At 39.5% G+C, this 21980-nt stretch overlaps 1 protein-coding gene across 2 annotated transcripts; it reads right to left on the reverse strand.

Annotated features, from left to right (window-relative positions):
- Positions 1-2620: 2620 nt before the first annotated feature.
- Positions 2621-18493, reverse strand: ddx46 (DEAD (Asp-Glu-Ala-Asp) box polypeptide 46). 2 transcript variants are annotated; one of them, XM_079247233.1, is made up of 23 exons: positions 18364-18493; positions 17981-18145; positions 17250-17372; positions 16612-16699; positions 16331-16499; positions 15938-16170; positions 15558-15668; positions 15300-15465; positions 14860-14980; positions 14475-14650; positions 11540-11661; positions 10128-10206; positions 8067-8149; positions 7398-7562; positions 7084-7246; positions 6526-6719; positions 6249-6386; positions 5593-5742; positions 5216-5443; positions 4819-5037; positions 3722-3866; positions 3244-3317; positions 2621-3130 (listed from the first exon to the last, which is right to left on the reverse strand). In XM_079247233.1, the coding sequence occupies exons 1-23, from the start codon at positions 18396-18398 to the stop codon at positions 3083-3085; spliced, it is 3195 nt and encodes a 1064-aa protein (XP_079103359.1). In that variant the 5' UTR covers positions 18399-18493; the 3' UTR covers positions 2621-3082. The 2 variants fall into 2 exon arrangements, with proteins under 2 accessions (XP_079103359.1, XP_079103360.1); XM_079247234.1 differs by having other exon boundaries at positions 18382-18488.
- Positions 18494-21980: the final 3487 nt, after the last annotated feature.

Here is a 21980-nt window from a genome sequence, read left to right on the forward strand (position 1 = left end):
AGCCATGACTAATTTCGCCATTTGCTTTCATTTTCATTCAAACAAAACGAAGGGATGATTTCATCAGAAACATTTAACCGGATTGAAAACCTCCACTAGTTTTTTTTCTTAACTACAAACTTGCGTGTTTATTAAAGGTTCCTATTTGTCAAAATCATGACTAACACAACAAAAAGGTTGAACTTCTTGCCCTGCAGAGGATTTTTTTGGTCATGCTTTTTAATCCCTCTTGCAGATTCTTCACTCCTCAAAGGACGAGCTGCAGAGCTTGACTGATCAAGACTTTGTGTTTTGATCAAGTCTGAAAGAAAAGTTAGTTTATGGTGTTTAACTGTGGCTCTAAACATAGAAATCAAAGTTGTTTACTTCAGTAAACTTAATTGAAGCCCAACATTAAATGTTACTTTAACAACAGCAGGAATAGGTGTTTCCTTCAACCATCCAACCACCATCATTTTATTTTCACTTTAAATTTTGTATAGAGCTTGTAAGCTAGAGAGGATGTACAATCTTGTTTCTATATGAGTGAAACTACAAAATGAAATGATTATGTAAAATACATAGAAAAAAAAAAGCTAAACATCTTCATAACCTGTCTGCTGAAGCTGAGAACTCTGAGAAGAGCCAGGTCTGGATTGTAGTCAAAGTTGTGCTGTTTCATTATGGTCTAAAATAAGAAAGGCTTTCCTTAAAAAACACAACAGCTACATGTTACTGTAAAACCTGCATGCCAGGATTGTTACCTATTAAATGTCTGCTAATGCATTCACCCAAATCCACCATGGATGTAGTAGGCTTTCGAGCTGAAATTTTCATCTTAAAATGAGACTAAATATTTCCTAAAGATGCATAATTTACAAATATTGGTAACATCACAGATTATTTTCCACAAATGAATTTGTCTTAAAGATCTCAGGATAAGGGCAGGCAACAAGAGTAAATATCTTCTTTTTAACGGCTTTTATGATCAAGTGCAACACTGCATGTGCTACCAATTCTTTAAAGAAACCATCATTTTTACAACAAAACTAAATGTCAACCTCGTGTCTTGTCTATAAATATGTTCCACATCTTAAGAAATATACTGTATAAGTTTAAAATCCTCCAAATATATTAAAAAACATAAAACTCCATTTGTTCCTGGATGTTTGCACCATTTACTCATGCACCAAACACTGAGCCCTTCATCATCTTCACTTTTAATACCAACAAAGTTAACAAGCTGTGTCACAAAAACAAAACTTCTCTGCCACACCAGTTATATATATATATATATATATATATATATATATATATATATATATATATATATATATATATATATATATATATATATATATATATATATTTATTTATTTATTTTTAAATTATTTCTTATCAAACATATAGTTTATATTATTTGTAAATCGTTGTATTAGCTTTTTATGTGAGTGAGTAACAGACCAATCCTTTTAAAAGGCCTTTGTTAAAGAAATAGTCAGTTTACCTTGAGGACAAGAGTAGTGGCGTAGCAGTGCCTTAAAGCAACACTAAACAATGAACTACCTCAGAGCTGCCATGGTAAACCCAATAACATAGCAAGTCTACACTTAAACATTTGCTTGTTTGTGCACGTTCATTTCAGCAGCAGTCTTAAAAGGTCAGCTCCAAAATGAAGCTATAAATACTTTAAAAAAAAAAAAAAAAAAAAAAAAAAAAAAAAAAACCCTGAAAAGGACAGGCTGCAGCAGATAATGCTGTTTTCTCTCCTGCAGAGGGAACAGGACGCCTGGAGGTGTGGACTGTACTATCACAGACATTGTCCTATCTGTAGTCATGTCCATTCACAAAAATATGCACATGCACTCGGCATCTTTGCGCCCAGACGACAAAAAATAAAAAATAAAATCTCAGTTTATCTCGTGTGACATGAACAGTGCATCACTACGGATAGCTTTGCTCCAGCCCACATAACAGAAAAAGGCTTTAAACCTCGATAACACCTCCAAAAGTGCCCACGTACTTGATTTAATTTACATTAGTGGAAACACCTCTGCTACCAGTATTAGCACTAAGGTTACTGTACCTCGATTGTTCGCAGATCTCGGAGCAGAAAGGGTTAAGGAGCAAAATGATCTTTCATCCCTCAAAGCGTGAGTCGGTCCATTTTCCTATCTCATTATCCGCACAACAGGACGTCGGCTTGCTAGCTAGCAATCACCACATCGACTTATTTCGCCGTAAAAGACGATGAAATGGCAGATGGATCAGGTAGACAGCTTTTTATTATTATTATTTGCCAGCTCCAGCGGTCTGGAGGAGGAACGCAGCCATTTTCCATTAAAAATTAATAAAACGGGAGCGCAATCTGAGCATGCGCAAAGCAGTAAACATAGGTTGTGGGGTTTCTAGGCTTCTCTTCCCTCCTCAAATACTTTCACATACTAACAATGTTCTCATAGTAAAGCAGAGAAAACCCTTATTCATCAAAAATCACATCTATTCATAAATAAATAAATTGCTTTATCTTTCAAGCTGTCTTCAAATCCGAGTCACATTCCAGCATGCTTCCCAAAGACTCCTCTCCAGTGATAAATAATATAAAAACTAAAGGCTATTGAATAATTTACGTCATCAGGCCTCACAATACACAGTTTCCGGACAGATTTAAAAACTGAAAAACAAATAACTGTGGACAATAACTGTTTTTCCAAAGCAACACATCGTTTTATTGAGATGAAAAGTAAAAACAGTTCTCGTCTGATGGTTTCTTCTGGAAAACGCTGTTGCTTTAATCTGACCAAAACATGAAAGAAAATAAGCTCTATATTAAAAAAAATGTGTCACAGATAGCTCATTGTAGGATTGTGCCAGTTTGACAACACTGATAGCTGGTATTTGCAAGTATAAAAAAAAAAACAAAAAACAGAACAGACGGGTGAAGCAGGACTGGGAAAAAAAAAAAGAACTAATCTGTGATAATTAATTAAAAGGGATTATTATTAAAATATACACCAAAATATTCTTCAACATGTTGGTGAAACTGCAGGGATAAGGGGGTGCTGAGCGATGGAAACTCCTCTCTTGAGCCTTGGTTCCTCCTCTACAATACTTTGTACCGGCCTTTGCTCGTAGGCTGATAAGAATTTTGCTAAGAGAAAGAAAAAGAAGGAGAAATATTTTAAAGATTTGCTCCACAGCCAGTCTTTGTTCATCATGCAGCATTTGAAATAATACTGACATCCAGTAGAAGTAGAAACTTACTAGTCTGATGAGCTCTTCCTTAATTAGCCGGGTAATCTCTGTTTTGGCTTTCTGCACAGCCAGTTCATTCGCACCTAAAAATAAAGATTAATAATCAGCAAAGGAAGTTTTATTTCAGAAAACATGGCAGTATTAAAAACTTAAAAATAAGATAAAATGGATATTGTCCATTTAACAAAAAAGCATCCTGGTTTTAACGCCACAATCTCCAAATTTTATCTAATTTACATCAAAATTTTACCAGCAAAGTAAAACCAGTCACCCTCATAAGAGGGATATTATCAATAAAACCCTGAGGAAGTGCACCGGCTGCTGGGAGCCTCTCAGAAAATCTCTGTCATCATCATCATCATCATCCAGCATCCGTAACAGAGCAGAGGTGAGACGCATGAAATGCTGACGGTACAAATATTCTGCAAAGCATGTTCCAGGTGACAGGACAGCAGCGGTTCAGACACAATACTTCTGTGATACATACTCTCAATAGCCAAATAAATCTTGCGTTCTCCTTCTTTGGGTTCTTTGCCTGGAGGGAAATAGGTTCCCCTGATGGTGATGGCGGCTTCAGAGTATTCGCCGATCCTTTGCAGAGCCTCTTTAGATGTAACCTTCCACCTGGCCGTCTATGAGAAAACAGGAAAGGATCTTTTTTAAAACTACAGAACAGTTCACCAGGAGATGTACGAGCAGTAGGGGTGGGAAAATCGTATCGAAAAAACGAAAATTGGGATTTTTTTGCTCCACAATTTTAAAATGGATTTTTTTTGTTAAAAAAAAACCAAACAAAAACAAAACAAAACTTTTTTTTCCAACTAAATAAAAATTATATAATGGATTATTTTAGTCATTTTTATTGTTTTTATTGATCCTTTAACTTGTCTTCTTGGGCATTATAGCAGCTGAATGATGGTACGGGTACTGTGTTCTTTTTTTCCCTCTCATTGAAATCAAGAAAAATGACGAGTAAAAAAAAAGTTTTTTACATTTATTTTGTTTTTAATCTACAAAAATCCGCAATATCGAGGAATTGTGAGAAACACAATTAAAATCGAATTGGCACCCAAAAAGTCAGAATCGAAGAGAATCAGGACAAAAGCATATCGTCACAGCCCTAAGTGTGTAAATTCTGTAAGGAGCTTGGTACTTTAAAATTAAAAAAAAAACTGTCCATTATACCATCTGTCCATTTTACAAAAAGCTTAAGAGTCAAACTTAACTACTTAAAATCCCAGGAGTTTGAGTTCTCATAAAAAACCTCTAGATCACAATTAAGAGTTGGTAAAAAAAAGGAAGTACCTTTCCAAACTTTGATTTTAATAGTCCATCTCAGATTAATGAATACTTAATATTTTGCTGAAATAATTATTAAAATAAGAAGAAAACCAAGTTTCAACCTTGTTTCACTTCCAATGCCGATTCCATCATCTCAACAAGCTCCGACATGATCAGAGACATGTTTGACACATTTACATTATTTCATGACCTGACATTTTACATTTGGTAGAAACATCTAATAAAACATATTTATCCTGTACAAACTACATGACTGTGAATGCAGCTGTGTTTGCAGCTGACCTGAGGAAAGTCGTTGATCTCCAGCTCCTCTTCGTATCTCCTGACCGTCTCCGCCTGTTCGGCCGCCTGCCGCTCTTCCTCCAGCTTCTCCACAGGTGTGTAGTTAAGCTTGGCATTGATCTTCTCAGCCAGCTGCTCTGCGATGGTCTTGGCTGACACAGAGGGTGTCATGATGGGCCCGCCACGCAGGATGGCATTGGTAGCCTGCTGCATCACATCCTGTACGCAGAAAAAAAGAACATTTAGGTTATTTACAGGAAAACTTGGCCTATTTTATTGCCAATGACGCAAATGGAAACTTTTATGTAAATCAGTAAAAACATTGATAACAGAGACAACACAACAATGTTGGAACTGAAGCATCATTATCAACGCTGGCGAGAGAGCTTTGGCGTACCTGAGCCTCAGCGCCCAAGTTCTTCTGAGCGTTGATCTTGAGGGCCAGCCTTTTAGCCATCTCCAGTTTCTGGATGTTTCCAGCAGATGCGGGTGCGACTCCTGGCAGGCCTCCAGGAGCAGCTGCTGTAGCTGCCACAGCTCCGACTGGACCAGCAGCCGCACCAGGAGCTGAGAGATCCTTCACCCGCTTCTTTGAATTAAACATGCTTTCAATTTGCTCCTCAATCTAAGGAAGGGAGAAGTTTGAATAAATGTTTGATGATCTTTTAAATATTTATGAATTAATACAACATTTTAAAATGACAAAGTCAGTGAAGGATTTTGGCCAGATTTTTTAAATGTTGTAATATGGAAAGAAATGAAAAGGTTACTCACATCCAAGGCTCCATCTTCATCATCAGAGTCCTGCAATCCAAGAGCAGCTTTCTGCAGCTTCTTTCTTTCGTTAGCCAAGGCATGCTCTGTCTCATCAAACTTGAACCCTTTTCCTGAGAAGCCACTGCTGCTCTTTATGGTCTTACCCTCCTGCATGCATGAAAGTGCAGATAGGAAGGGAAACAAACAAACAAAAAAAGATATTTAATTTTCAGATAGAAAATTTCTAAGTACAAGCCACCTACTTCATATATTTCTAGATCCTTCTAAACTGAACTTATATACTCTGTATGGCAGGGCTATGCAACTAGGTCCCACAAGCCCTACAGGCTTTCTATGTACCCCTGCTTCAACGCCCTTGACTCAAATTAAATGGACCCAACAGCCAATGAAAGTCTGCACGATGAATCATTTATTGGAGTCATGTGTGTTTTTGCAGGGATATGTTAAAACCTGCAGGCCCTTGTGGGACCAAGTTGACGTAAGGCATCATAATAAAAAAAAAAAAAAAAAGAATAATATTGAAAGGTAAAAGAATTAAAAGTGAGGTACAGAAAGCTAAACCAGCTGTGCTAACTGTGTTTTAGTTTACTTAAAAAGAGTAAACAAAGTTGATGATATCCAAGTCTGAGCTGGTAAAAGCAGCTTTATTTTACCGCTTTCTGCTGGTCTTTAAAGGAGCCCCAGAGCTGTTCCAGTTCTGGAGGGACGGGAGACCCCGACAGCTCCAAGGCCTTGATGATATCGCCAGCGTAGCGAACCTGATCCTCAGTGATGAAAGTGTAAGCATATCCCTGAGGAAGGAAGAAGATGGAGAAGTCCTGCTGTTAAATCTTCTTAACTCAATAAGCTTAAAAAATAACAAGCAGGTCTAATTCAGTCTTATAAAGCCATGTAGACTGTTGTACCGCATGGTACTCTAATGAGACTAACCTTGTTGCCAGCTCTGCCCGTGCGTCCCGCCCTGTGGACATAGTCCTCATAGTGGTTGGGGCAGCTGTAGTTGACCACCAGGATCAGCTGCTTCACATCCAGACCTCTTGCTGCCACAGAGGTGGCCACCATCAGACGACATACTCCGTTCTTGAAATCGTTGATGATGCTGTCTCTGTCGTACTGATCAATGCCTGAAGTAATGACAAAAAAAAGCCCTAAATGTCAACAGATCAAATGTGGACAACTGTGACAGTGTTGGTCATATCACGAGTGGCGGGAGGGAACAGTCACATCAACTAAAGGTTACAAGTGGCAGAAAACAAGTAATATTAATAATATTCTTTATCAGATATGGCACAATATTTTGTTATTGATGGGTGTTAAAAATGAGAGGATCCCTAAAAATAAATTAATAAAAAATTAAATAAATAAAACAAGCACTTGTAGTCATCCCGTTGAACAGTCCTCTATAAATAAACTTGCCTTGGCTGCTTCAGGACTGAAATCTCATATATAAGTCATTTTAACAGTGAAAACGTGAATGTGACGCGGTACCTCCATGTAAAGATAAGCAGGGGTACGATGCTTTCATCAGGTCTTTCAGCAGTCCGTCCGCGTGCTCCTGTTTATCCACAAAGATTATGACAGATCCCTTCTCTTGGTAGTGACCCAAAATCTCCAGCAGCTTCAGGAACTTTTTATCCTCATCAATCACCAGCTGCAAGAGCAAACAAAAGATGAGAGGGACGGTTTTATTAGGCTTAAAAACAAAAAGGGACTTCTTAAAATAAATTTTAAAAAACTAAACTCAAAACAAGTTAATACAGCATTTATTTCAAAGACACAGAGATGAAACAAAGACTATTTACCACGTGTTGCTCCACATCAGAGCAGACAACGCTGCGGCCCCCCACCTGCACCTCAATGGGTTTAGAAAGGATCCTGCGGGCCAGGGCCTCCATGGCTCTGGGGAAGGTGGCCGAGAACATGACCGTCTGCCGGTCAGGACGCACGTTGTCCACAATACGCATCACCTGGTGGAGGAAGCAGATGGGAGTTTTTAATCACTTTGTTCACGCATCTTTACACCATCTATCTCTCTGGGGTAAATGCATGAAGCTTAAAGGTGGAGTATGTAAGATTTTCAATATTTTCTAAATAAATTAACTAATAAAATAACTACAATCATAATTAGATAGTTTTTTTTTTAAACATGTAGGTTCCAGTCTGTCCATATTTGATGCATTATTAAATTACAAATTTAATTAATGACAAATTACAAAAAGCTTTTTTTTTTTTTACTGGTCGGCAAACATTTAAGAAGGATCTTTGTCATTAATTAAACTTGTAATTCAATAACAACAAATATGGACAGACTGGAACCTACATGTTTAAAAAAAAAACTATCTAATTATGACTGTACTTATTTTTTTAGTTAATTTATTTTTAAAATATTGAAAATCTTAGATACTCCACCTTTAAGAAACCAACGCTGCTGTAACTGTTTCACAATCTGGGTAAATATGGCCGACACCAACCTGCGGCTCGAAGCCCATGTCAAACATCCTGTCTGCTTCGTCCAAAACCACGTACGTAACTCTGCGCAGGTTGGTCACCCGGCCTACACATCGAGGAAGAGGAACATGAGGAAACCAGTCAATAAAACAGCTTGCCTTCTCTTCAAAATACATTAAACTAATCTGACAAATACAGGAAGCCTTTTTCAGGAATGGACTACATGCGATTAGCTAATAATGTCTGCTTATTTTAAAACATTTTTAAGGCCAGGGTCTTTGCTGCATTTTAGACTGTTCATTGCTTTGCTTGGCTCTGGTCTTGCGTACCATCTCAGGGACATGAGGGACCTGTAAAAGTCAGAAAACAGCCTCAAGATACAATACAAGAGATGGAGCCCCATCAAGCACTATCTGATCGAGCGCCTTTTCACCTACAAGGGAAACAAATTACAGATTACCTCGCATGTGTGGAAACAACAGAGAATACCCTTCCTTTGTTAACAGTGCTGAGGAAATGACAGAACCAGCATGTTTAACAGTTTCAGCATGTCCCCACATTTTTCAGCAAAACTCTAAAGTCTTAAAACAATCACAAGACACAAGAGCTCCATCTTAAAGGTGATTACCGTATTTTCATGACCATAAAGCGCACATAAAAGTCTTAGATTTTCTTCAAAATGCGCGGCGCGCCCTATAGTGCAGTGCGCCCTTTGTGTGCGTGGTGTTGTTGTAATCGGACGTAGTAAAGAACACCTTGAGAACGTTAAAGGGTGAAGCGTGGGCGTTGATCGCATATAAAAGAACAGGTATGTGCGTTATGCAGAACACCTTTTTCTAACAATCCTTTTAAATGGCAAAAAGACACTCTTATGAAGCACAGTTTAAACTGAAGGCCATCAACTACGCCAAGCAACATGGAAATCGAGCAGCCGAGAGAGAATTTAAGATTAATGAATCGATGGTTCGCAAGTGGAGGAAGATAGAAAACGCGCTCCGACAGGTAAAGAAGACGCAGCTGAGTTTCCGTGGACATAAGGCAAGGTGGCCCGAGTTGGAGGACAGACGCTTGGGCTAACGTGTCTGCTGGCACTGTTGTCCGCGCTTTCGCAAACGCCGGCATCATTTCAGAGGAGCCGCACGGCACGGAAAGTGACTGACAGTGAAGAAAGTGAACCTCCCATGTTTGCTGGAGATTTAGCGCAGCTGTTCAATTCAGAAACAGAGGATGAGGACTTTGATGGACTTGACTGATGACGATTACCGGTAAAAAAAAAAAAAAAAGTGAGTACCAAACTCAGTTTTGGTCCCGGTCTATTTTTAAATACGCACACTTGTGTGCTTGTTTTATCCGCGTGTTTAACCATGCCCGCGCCTATTGATGATTGATTGATTAAAAAATGTTAGTACTTTGTAATCAATACTTAAATAAAGCACAACCAAACTCGGTTTTGTTCCCGCTCTATTTTTAAAAAGGCATACTTGTATGCTTGTGTGCATTGAGAATGTTAAAGGGGGGAGTGTGGGCGTGGATTGTACCGGTATATAAAACCTGCGCCCTATGGTCAGGTGCGCCTTATGTATGTGTTAAATACAGAAAGGGCACACATTACTGAGACTGTGCCTTTTAGTACGGTCGTGAAAATACGGTAATGAGACAGATAAAGCGTTACAGATGCACCATGTGTGCAAACAGACTAATGGATACGTCTTTAAATAGCTGAAATAAACTATTCTAGTTTATAATGTAAAAGTTACACACCTAACCAGCCTACATCCCTGATATGATCCCATCAAGCATTACGACTAGTCTTGGAATGGAGACTGAAGAGCGGTGGAAGCAGCGCCAGCTTCACCTACCTGCACACGCCCTGATCTTCAGGAAACACATCACTGTCTTGTCGTTATGACTGATCCCAAAAGCGGTCAAATAATGTCAACAGTTTAGTAGATGGTACTGATTTGGATTATTACACACACACTGTAACATTAAATCCATTTTTTTTTTTTTTTTTTTTTAATTTATTTAAGGCATCCAACTTTTTCATTTGCATACTCAACTTTAAGGTGACAGGATGCACTCACCACTGTTGGCCCCCAACATATCAATCATTCTTCCTGGGGTGCACACAATGATCTCAGCTCCTCTCTTCAGCTCAGCAATCTGCAATCCAACAACACCAAAAGACTGCATTAATGAAAAGTTAAAAGGTTGTGTGGTTAACGGATTGGCCGTTTCATGTTAGATACATAAGAAAATAAGTAATGAAATAAGCTGTTTGGCACATCAGAACCGATGCAGAGCCACGTTACTGATCTTTATTTTTGTTCTATTGAGATTTTTTTTTTTTTTTGGAGATAAATGCACGGTGCAGGAGCTCTACAACTAAAATCCAGACACTTTATTGTAAATGCTGATAGTTCATACAAAGCAGAAAGGATACAGGAATAAGAAGGAGGAAATTTACCAGTAGCCTAGCTTGAGTTTCAGTATGTATATACAGAAAGAAATGATTAATGCTGTCTTGAACAAACGGTAAAGCAATGACAAATACAGGTTCATCTTAAGACAAAGTCTTTAAAAATCCATTAAATCAGAGTTTTGTGAAGATTTTCTATTTGAATCTGAAAACAAGATGGGGGAATTATCACTGCAGCTTTCGTCTTCACAATTTGTTTGTAAAAAGCTCCACTGGTTCAATCCCAGCCAATAAATAATTCAAATTTCATAAATAAAAGAACACCGTGGGATGAAGAGCAGTTTTACATGATAAATGATCGCATATTAGAAAAAATCTCAAGGATCATCGATGCTACGGGTGGTTTCGCCATCCCTTAGTGATGCTGCCACAGACTTAGACAGCTGAGGGACATCTCATGACGCTTTGAGGACTTACCAACCTTTTCATCCCTCCGCTGATTTTCTGTGTATAAATCTCAGACAGTGTCGGCAACATTAATTTGTACATCTCTCCTTCTCTATGGGCAGCTAAAAGCTGCGGTGCCTCTGATCCCTCTGTCCTGGCCTTTCCACCTCAAACCAGTTGAGACGGATGGCCGTCCTCCTTCAGTCGGGTTCTGTCTGAGGTTTTCCTCCACATTAAAAGGCAGGTTTTTTCCTTTTCCACCATTACCCCGTGCATGCTCATCATGGAGAAATGAATCAAAGACTAGAGTCAACGCAGTCTGCTAGTTTCCCTTTGCTAGGCAACTATTTTTAGTAACAATCATATGAACACAGTTGTTATAAATGGGACTACTGTGGATTTGCTTTAATTAGATCATAATGAATGCAATAACTGGCTTGAATTGAGATTATGTCTGTCAAGTGTCTTAAAATGATTTGACATGACTTGGTGCTGCACAAATAAAGCAGAACATAGTTGAAATTTAACCTTGTTGCATCCTGATTGGAGTGGATATATGTCCTTGAGCAGCCAGAAGACTATATGTTTGGAAATTAAGGTATAAGGCAGGAATATTGTGGCTATTCTTACCTGCTCGCTGATGCCTGTGCCACCATACACGCAAACCACCCTGAGTCCCAGCGGTTTGGAAAACTTTTTGCACTCCTTTGTGATCTGCAGAGCCAGCTCTCTGGTCGGAGTCATGATTACAGCTGTGAGAGCAGAAACATATGAAATGTACTTTAAAAAATGTATTTTTCTCTGGGATTTTTTTAACGATTTAAGCACTCCAATGAGCCAGTTTGATACAAGGGCGTTGCCAGGAGCATCGCTGGGGTTAAACGGCCTTTAATGACTTCCATGATGGCTGCAGCCCTGCAGGTTTTCATAGAACACGTTTACATGCAGACTTTTTTATATTCTGATTAAAATCATTTTGATAAAAGATCTCAGGTCAGCTGTTTCCATGTGACCCGATCTATTCCGATCCAGTGTTTCCATGTGACCCGATCTATTCCGATCCAGTGTGTCCATGTGACCCGATCTATTCCGATCCAGTGTGTCCATGTGACCCGATCTATTCCGATCCAGTGTTTCCATGTGACCCGATCTATTCCGATCCAGTGTGTCCATGTGACCCGATCTATTCCGATCCAGTGTGTCCATGTGACCCGATCTATTCCGATCCAGTGTGTCCATGTGACCCGATCTATTCCGATCCAGTGTGTCCATGTGACCCGATCTATTCCGATCCAGTGTTTCCATGTGACCCGATCTATTCCGATCCAGTGTTTCCATGTGACCCGATCTATTCCGATCCAGTGTGTCCATGTGACCCGATCTATTCCGATCCAGTGTGTCCATGTGACCCGATCTATTCCGATCCAGTGTTTCCATGTGACCCAATCTATTCCGATCCAGTGTTTCCATGTGACCCGATCTATTCCGATCCAGTGTGTCCATGTGACCCGATCTATTCCGATCCAGTGTGTCCATGTGACCCGATCTATTCCGATCCAGTGTGTCCATGTGACCCGATCTATTCCGATCCAGTGTGTCCATGTGACCCGATCTATTCCGATCCAGTGTGTCCATGTGACCCGATCTATTCCGATCCAGTGTGTCCATGTGACCCGATCTATTCCGATCCAGTGTTTCCATGTGACCCGATCTATTCCGATCCAGTGTTTCCATGTGACCCAATCTATTCCGATCCAGTGTTTCCATGTGACCCGATCTATTCCGATCCAGTGTGTCCATGTGACCCGATCTATTCCGATCCAGTGTGTCCATGTGACCCGATCTATTCCGATCCAGTGTGTCCATGTGACCCGATCTATTCCGATCCAGTGTGTCCATGTGACCCGATCTATTCCGATCCAGTGTTTCCATGTGACCCGATCTATTCCGATCCAGTGTTTCCATGTGACCCAATCTATTCCGATCCAGTGTTTCCATGTGACGCTATCTATTCCAATCCAGTTTTTTCTATGTGACATGATCTATTCCGATCCAGTGTGTCCATGTGACCCGATCTATTCCGATCCAGTGTTTCCATGTGACCCGATCTATTCCGATCCAGTGTTTCCATGTGACGCTATCTATTCCGATCCAGTTTTTTCTATGTGACACGATCTATTCCGATCCAGTGTGTCCATGTGACACGATCTATTCCGATCCAGTGTGTCCATGTGACACGATCTATTCCGATCCAGTGTTTCCATGTGACATTACATTTAATCAGTCTTACAGCCATGTGGCATGCGCGGATCTTTAAAACATAATGTGATTGGTCATGGTGGTCTATCTATTTAGCATGCTTGTGGCCTTTGTTGTTTTCACACTTTTAGTCAAGCAAGAACATGATACTGTGATTTTACCAGAGACAACGAAGAGAAGAAAGTGTACTAAAGTTAAAGTTTAAAGTTAAAACCAAACTCTCCGCTGCAGACCAGTTTGTGTTCTCTGTTTAGTTGCCGTATTTTCAAGTTAGCAAACGTCACTGTTCACATCAAAATGCATAGACAGAACAAAATTCAACAAACACCCCATTTCAACGTTTTGTTTTTTTTTTTTTTTTACTTTTAATCTGTCAGGGGAAACAGAATATTCTACCCGTATGAAACTTCATTCGGAGTTTAAATTGAATCTAATTTTTTTTTTCTAAACTAATTTCATGCCAATATCGGGCTCCATGTAAACCCAACCAATGTCTCCCTCCTCCAACACACCTGACTCAGGTTAACTAAATCTAAAAGCCAACAATGCTCTGCACAATGACTCCTAATCAGGTTATTTGGAGCGAGGTAACAGTGAAAACTACAGTGCTGTGGCCCACACGGGATTGAAATCAGTACCCCAGGCTAGGGATGCACCGATACAGATATCAGTATCGGCTCAGTACCATGTGTGTGTACTTCTACTTGATATTAATAAAAGTGTTCCGATACCACAACCAATACCACACTAATCAAGCCAGCACAGATGTGTTTAATGACAGGCTTCGGACATGTTTTAAAAGAAATTAATGCCTTCAGTGTTAAAATGTGATATTTTTTGTTCCACTAAAAGAGAGATCTTTGTTTCAAAATTATACATGTGGTTGTATTTAGGTAAAATGTACCAAATCAAAAAAAACATTTGTTGAAATTGTTAGATCTGTAATGTTTAAAACGATATTTGTATTGATGAGGTAACTTAAGAAAGGATGGGCAATATATCATTTGTAACAACCTAATGAAATCTTGTTATGTTTATTATTACAGCAATAATAACCATAGTCACAATAATGTTCACAAAAACGCATTTGATATCAAATATCGGTATCTGCAGTTATTCAAATTTCAGATATCGGATCGGAACTCACAAAAAGTGGATCGGTGCATCCCTACCCCAGGCTTTTACACTGAAGCATTAAAAATCAGTGGTTTGTCGTTAAACTGTGGAAATAGGCTCCTTTTGCAATCATTAAGACTTTTCATGACTCATTATGCTATAATGAAGTGTAAAATAGCCAGATCCTTACAGATGGGTCCCTCTGACTCCTCCAGAGGCCTCTGATCCATGATATGTCGGAACATGGGCAGCAGGAAAGCTATGGTTTTTCCACTTCCAGTCTTAGCAATCCCAATGAGATCTCGGCCCGACATAATGGCAGGGATGGCCTGAGCCTGGATGGGTGTGGGTTTTTCATAGTTGTGCCTGGTTACATTTAAAGGCAAAGAATAAACATGTTCTTATGACTTCAAATCAGAAAGAATTACAAATTGTCCAAAAAAATTATGTAAGTTGGATTCTGGACTGATCTTACTGGAAATCACCCACATAGTTTTCTACTACAAGGCAAAGACATTCACAATGCCTCATTCAGGGGTTATAATGTATAAAATAAAGATATAACATCAACTCACTTCTTCAGAGCATTGAGGATCTTCATTGAAACCCCACACTGCACCCAAGTCTTGATGGGTTTGGGACAACCTTTCCCTTTGACGGTAATGCCTTCCAGTTCAAGTCTGTATGCATTCACTTCTGTATTTATTAAAAAAAAAATCACAAAACAAACACATTTTAGATGGATAGTGAAGGAAGACAGAAAAGGCGCTCTGAATTGAACAAATATGATGATCAGTGAGTTTACACATGGGAATGTGTTGCAGAGAGTAAACTATGTTTGCTTGTTTAAGTGCTGGAAACAGATACAACTGGCCGAGACCCATCAGCCTGCTAAACCATTAGAAATATCCCAGTAAAAGCTGACATCATCGCAACTTAGCTTCCGGATGTGAATTAATTAAAAGACAACGGATAAGGTCTCTTCTTGTGTTTAAATATTATTACGTTCACTGACCCTCTGTTGTCATCCTGGCCAGCTCAGGCACCTCCACATAGAAGTTTTTGCGGTATGACTCATACTGGATCTTCCCATGGTCAACAGGCTCCAGGATCTTCCTCTGTTTGGTCTGGAAGCCTGTCAGAGCTGTCTGCAAGTCAACTTCCTCCTCCTCTGATGAGTACTGTCGATAAGCAGAGCAGCAGTAGTTAGCAAGAGAAAGTTATCTGAGTCATATTTGTTTCCAAAAAGAGTGAGAATTTATTCTAACCACACCTCCATTGCATCCTGATCGTTTTCCATCAGCTCGCCCTTCTTCTTGTGCGTGTGAGGTCCTTTTTTGGTTTTAACAACTGTCACAACTTTGGTTACTGTCATTTGTCCTTTCTGTTGATGAGAAAACATGGCTATCGTTTAGCAGGAGATGACCGAACAGCCACAAAGATTACATCCGGTTTATGATGAGCAGACAAAACGGATGATTAGAACAAACAGTAGGGGATGAAAACATCAGGAAAATCGTGTCCGGTACGTTTCACAGGTTAAATGGTTACGTTTTTCAGCTCAGTTTTAGACAGCAGTGTAAAATAAATCCTTCCTAAGATTATTCATGACTTCTGCATTTGCTTGATGAAGTGTGTTGTCTTTACTCCCACCTTATCATTTCCTTTCATGGCTCCCATGTTGAACTTCTTCACCTCCTGTTTGACCTCTTCCATGTAGGCGTCCAGAGGATCCACTTCATCCTCTTCTGTCTGCTGCTCCATGGGAGTCTCCTCTGTCTTGCCTTCCTCTTTCTTCTCCTCTTTCAGATCCTCCTCTTTACCCTTCGCATCCCCATCGTCATCGTCATCTCCCTCCATCACAGCTGAACCATCTTCGTCATCATCTGAAAGGAGGAGTTGATTATGGCGATGGTAAAACAGAGCTACAGCACATGCTGGTCAGGTGCTTGCTGTTCATGACACGTTTATATCTTAAGTACAAAATATTTGTTGAATAATTCATGTATCATGATGGAACTTTCCTCATCCAGTTCACTTCCTCACCATCATCATCCTCAAGGCTCCATTTCTTGCCCTGCTTCATCTCCTCCAATTCTTTCTTGATCTCGCCAATATTTTCAATAGCTTTCTTCCTCTGCTCTTCTCTCCACTTTTCCACGCGCTCCTTCCTCTTCCTCATCTCCTCCTCCAGTTTGTTCTGGTCAAAGTCTTGCTGCAGGGACATAAATGACGTGAGAAATCCTTGTTAGTGGAACTTAATCATCCATGCAGCTTGTTTGAAGCTGCTTAATGAATCCAACAAACACTGAAATGATGGAACTTACATCCTCAACCTTTTCATCTTCTTTTTCTTCTTTAACCTTTTTTTTCTCAGAAACAGGATCAAGGCTGTCTTTTTCTTTGCTCTTTGCCCTGCAGGAAAAATTTAAACAGCTTTAAGAAAAAGCAGATCAGATTTTTTTTCTTTAAACAGAAAGTACACCTAAAAACACTAATGTTGTTCAATCAAACATTACTTCTAAAACTTAACTCCAACAAGGATGCTACAGTTCATCAATCACACTCAGTGATCCCTAGGGCAGTGTTTTTCAAGCTTTTTTGAGCCAAGGCACTTTTTTTTTCCCACTGAAAAATCACAAGGCACACCACAAACCAAAATGTTTATATAAAAAAAAGAAAAAAATCCATATCATTAGTATAAAGTCCATGTTGTCAAAGCCTCTTGAATAGAAATCAGATAAACACAAGAAGAAGGAATTTTACTATCTTTCACTGGGGTCTGTTTGGATGAACACAGAGCTGTGTTTTAGACCAGTGAGGTGAAATTGGGTAATTTCTCAGGGCACATCTGATAATCTCTCTCTCACGGCACACTCGTGTGCCACGGCACAGTGGTTGAAAAACACTGCCCTAGGGTATTGGTCACCAAAGTGAACAGTTACATCATGAAAGGTAGCCTCACTTTTCATCAGCTTTTTTGCTCTTTGCTGGACTGCCAGATCGGGATCTGCGGGCCCGACTCCTGCTGCTTGACCGCTTCCTGTCACGGCTTCTGGACCTCCTCCTCTCCCTGCTCCTGGAGCGCCTGGACAGCAAAAGAAATTATAGTTGTTTAGAAAAAAATTCTTTAAAAACATGAGGCATAAACATTTCGTGTTCCTAGCTGCTGTTAAACACTACAATTTTTTTTAGAAAGAAACAGATAAATAACAGACAAACACTGGCTGCGTGGCCTAAGCTTCAGTTTTGTTCTGTATTCTTCTTTTGTCATTACTGTTACATGTCTGTATGTCAAACCTTGGACGAGCTGTCTTGAACTTGGAATTTCCCCTTGGGGATGAATAAAGTATCTTTAATTGATTGACTGATTGATAAACTGCTTTTAAGATCAGCTGCAGCTATTTTACAGTGATTTGTTGTGAGAATTAAGCTACTGGTTCACTTAGCCTTTTGCAGCGTTGTCCTTTATAACTTAATATATAATAATACAATCATTATGTGCAATTGTGTAACACTTAAAAAGAATAGCATAGGTTTACTTCTTAACAGGACCAATCAAATGGTGACTGCGGTGAAGAAACTTTACTGACTACTGTAGATGTGCTCTGTGATCTTATGACAGCTAAATTGGACATCAACTCTCAGCATGGACATTATAAACCTCTTCCTGATCAGCTTGCCTACAACACATACCTAGCTCTTTTCCTGTCTCTGGATCGGGACCTCCGACGGTCCCGGCTTCGTGACCTCTCTCTCCGGCTCCGATCTCGATCGTCTTTCTTGGAGCGTTTATCCGGGGAGCGACTCTTGGATCGACTGCCTGACCGCCCCCGAGACGCCGAGCGCTTCCTGTAGTGTCTTTGAATCAGTAAATAGGATTATCATGTTAACTGTGAATGCAAAACGTATGAACTCATAAACCATAACAATTTTAGATGATAATTTTTAGATGAAATGTCTGGAAATGTATCACATCTTCTTAGCTAAGATGCTAATGTTAGCCATTCAAATGGAAATAGTTGATGAAAGACAGTCATTTAAGTCGACTCGACCAACAATAAGCACCCAAACTTTACCTCTTATTCTGGACATACCTAGATTCACGACCCATTTCTATAACTCAAAGTTAGCTCTTGCAAATAAAGAAAAAAGTAGTTAGCAGGCAGCTACGACTGCTGCGCTGAATGGTTGTTTGTGTCGTTGAAGCTACACGTAAGAAACATGCGACACTTGAAGCTGTTAACTGGTAGTTAGAACAGAGCGCCATCTGACGGTGGGAGGCCATTACTGCAACTACAAGTTTGACAGCAGGCAGTCCGCTTGTAAAATAGCCAGATAAAATAGACAGTAACAATGGCCTCTATACCTTTATCTAATCTCGTTTTATGTTGCTATATTTACTCAAAATAATAGTTTTTGACTCAGCAAAGTATCAAATAAATATAATTCTGCTGCATTTGTGAATTAATGGAAAGAAAATAAGAGGCATGTGTGACACTAGTGGAATTACAGTACAAATGCTGTTATCCCACTTGTACAAAATTTATTTCATCTAGTAAAACCTTGTTCTATTGTATGTGACAGTACAAATAAATTAAAAAAAAAAAAAGTCCTGGGAAGTGGTGAGAGTTGTTGTTGAAAAAAGAAGCCCTCTAATAAATTTTATTAGATCCAGAGCTTTTTTTCTGTATCTAGAAAAAAAAAAAATGCAAAAGTCACGTTTTCATCAACTCTAGTTTCGCTACCACAAGGAAATTTATTGTTTGTTTGGATCCCCACAGCTGTCATTCATCACAAATGGTATTTTTCCTGGAGTCCAATTTAATATCCAGTCAAATAAGTTACATAAATAACTTGAAATATGAACACCCACAATACCAGCACACACTCACACAATAAAAATTTACTACCATAATTTCCATCATTAAGTACCCAACAATGACACTATTAACACAACTCACATAATAATAAACTACATCATCTTCACAGTCACCAGACCCATTTTTAACCCACTGAATATTATTTGTCAACATTTCATACTTTTTTTTTCTTTTCTTTTTTTTTTTTTTTTTTTTTTTTTTTTTTTTTAGTAAATATTGCATTAATGATAATTTAATCATCATTAACAGGTAATGATAGCCCAATGATGGACTGGCAACCTGTCCAGGATACTCTGGGAAAGACTCCATCTTCCTATGACCCCTAATTAGAAAAAACGGCATAGAAAATAAATTAACATTCCTATTTGCATTAAATTCCAAGTGCTAAAATATAATGAATGAGGTTTTTGTTCCAATGAAACTTCTGATAAATAAGAGTAACATAAAACTCGTGAAACCGATTCAACTGTCTGTGGATGTTTTTAACATTAGTCCTATAAATACATCTGGGAACTATGTGTGTTGCTTGGTTCTATAATATTAGTCATTTCTTTCATTTTTATCTGTAATGTATTAGCAATATTATAGGAGTTCAAATAGGCCAAATGTTAATCAATGGATTAACCAAATGTTGCTAACTTTGCAACAGAAAAGAGTCACCAACATACTAAAATCCAAACAGGTGATTTTTTAACATAAACAGTTTCCCTCAAGTTTATTCATACCTTCCAGTTAAAGAAGGAAAAAAACTACTGCCTGTGAAATAAGCTGAAATTGACAAAGCAATTATTCTATTCTATTCTATTCTATTCTGTTCTACAGTCATTTAGCAGATGCTTTTATCCAAAGCGACTTCCATATGAGTAATAAACAAACTAATTTATCAAAATATCACATTATTTTCTAAGTCAAGTTCAATATATATTTTTTTTTAAAAATCAAAAAATTATTGAAAATGAAATAATACATGCTACATCGCACATAAACTAATAGTTTGTTGAACAATCCTTTGATGTTTCCACTAAAGTCAGTTGTTTTCTGTACCTCTCAATCAGACTTCTGCACCTGTTGACAGGTTTTCTGTCCCACCCCTCATCAGAAAAGTGCTTTAATTTGTCCAGGACCGATTTGTTTGTTTTTTTTGTTTTTCAATTAAATATAAACAAAAACAGTTTCTTATATATTTAAATTATAATTTAGCACATACACATATTTATTTTTTCAGTCTCCAGGTATTTCAGTGACTGTTGAAAATTCTGCCTTTTCTTTAATAAAAGGGTCAGATTTGAGTATGTGGGTTATGCCCATGAAAAAGTTGTCAAATCTTCTCTGACAAACAATTTATTCTTTCTCTGATTCTTCATTAGAGTGGCTGATTGAAATATGAAGAAACAAGGCAGATAAACAATTCATTCACTCAAGAAACAGGAGTCTCAGTACCATGTGGAAGCACCATGGACAGCCACAACAGCCCTGCAACTTCCTCATTACGCTTGATCACACTGCGGTGGGATGACATCCCATTCTTCAACCAGCATTTGTCTCATCTCAGCCAGTATGATCACATTGGTCACTCTGGCATCAATACCACATCCAAGGTGGTCCCACTAATGTTCAATGGGATTGAGGTCAGGCAGGTCACTCCATCCTGTCCAGCTCTAAATTCTGTTGATAATCTGATAAAAACCTACACTGTGAGGAACGGCTTTGTCACCTTGGAAGACAGCGTTTGTAGTCAGATTGTAGAGATAGGCAGAGTTGAAGACTCATCTCTTCTTTGCATTGAGATTAGATGCAGTGATGACAAGGCTTGTTTATCCAGTGAAAGAGATGCTGTCCCACACCATCACACTGCCTCTGCAAAGAGCTCTTACCCTGTCAGTGTAGCAAACAGCATACCATTCTCCACTTATTTCCACACTTTGACCAAACGATTCAGCTGCCATTGGCAAAATCTGCTGTTTGTCTGAACATATTATAACAGCAATCCACATACTCAGTTCTGCTGTTCATTCCACAAAAAGCATGTTCCTTCCAAATCTGTCTCCATTCAAAAGGAAATAAGTTGGCTTTTCCTTCCCGTGGGCTCCCCATCTGCGGGAGGAGCCATAGGGGTCAGGTGTAATGTGAGCTGGACAGCACCTTGGTGGTCTGATCCTCAGCTGCAGAAGCTGGCTCTAGTGACGTGGAATGTCACCTCTCTGGTGAGGAAGGAGCCTTAGCTTGTGCGAGAGGTTGAGCAGTTCTGGCTAGATATAATTGGACTCACCCCGATGCATGTCTTGGGCTCTGGAACCAGTACCTTTGAGAGGGGCTGGACCTTCATCCACTCTGTAGTTGCTCATGGTGAGAGGCACCGAGCAGATGTGGGCATCTGCTTCCTACCCTCACCAATGGTCATGAGCTCTGCTATTTTTTGGGTCGTGACTGAAAGAACAAGATCTTGTATACAGGCGGCTGAAATGAGTTTCCTCTACAGGGTGGCCGGGCTCTCCCTTAGAGATAGGGTGAGGAGCTCGGTCATCTGGGAGGGGCTCAGAGTAGAGCCGCTGCTCCTCCGCATCAAGAGGAACCAGTTGAGTTGGCTAGGGAATCTGGTCAGGATGCCTCCTGGACCTCCCTGGAGAGGTGTTCCAGGCACGTCCCTCTGGGAGGAGACCCCAGGGAAGACCCAGGACAGGCTGGAGGGATTATATCTCTCGGCTGGCCTGGGAACGCCTCAGGATCCCCCCCGCAGAGTTGGCAGATGTGGCTGGGGAGAGGGAAGTCCGGGCTGGTTAGCCTACTGCCCCGTGACCTGACCTCGGATAAAG

This window comes from Telmatherina bonti (assembly GCF_933228915.1).
Source record: "Telmatherina bonti genome assembly, chromosome: 10".
NCBI lineage: Eukaryota > Metazoa > Chordata > Actinopteri > Atheriniformes > Telmatherinidae > Telmatherina > Telmatherina bonti.

Bases quoted from the DNA above. Each gene is read 5' to 3' on its own strand.
- ddx46 (XM_079247233.1), bottom strand. From the start codon at position 18,398: ATGGGTCGTGAATCTAGGTATGTCCAGAATAAGAG. The intron at 17,373-17,980 runs GTATGTGTTGTA...TTTGCTGTCCAG, and splicing joins AGAGACAGGAAAAGAGCTAG to GCGCTCCAGGAGCAGGGAGA. The intron at 7,563-8,066 runs GTTGGTGTCGGC...TTCCTCCACCAG, and splicing joins ACATGGGCTTCGAGCCGCAG to GTGATGCGTATTGTGGACAA.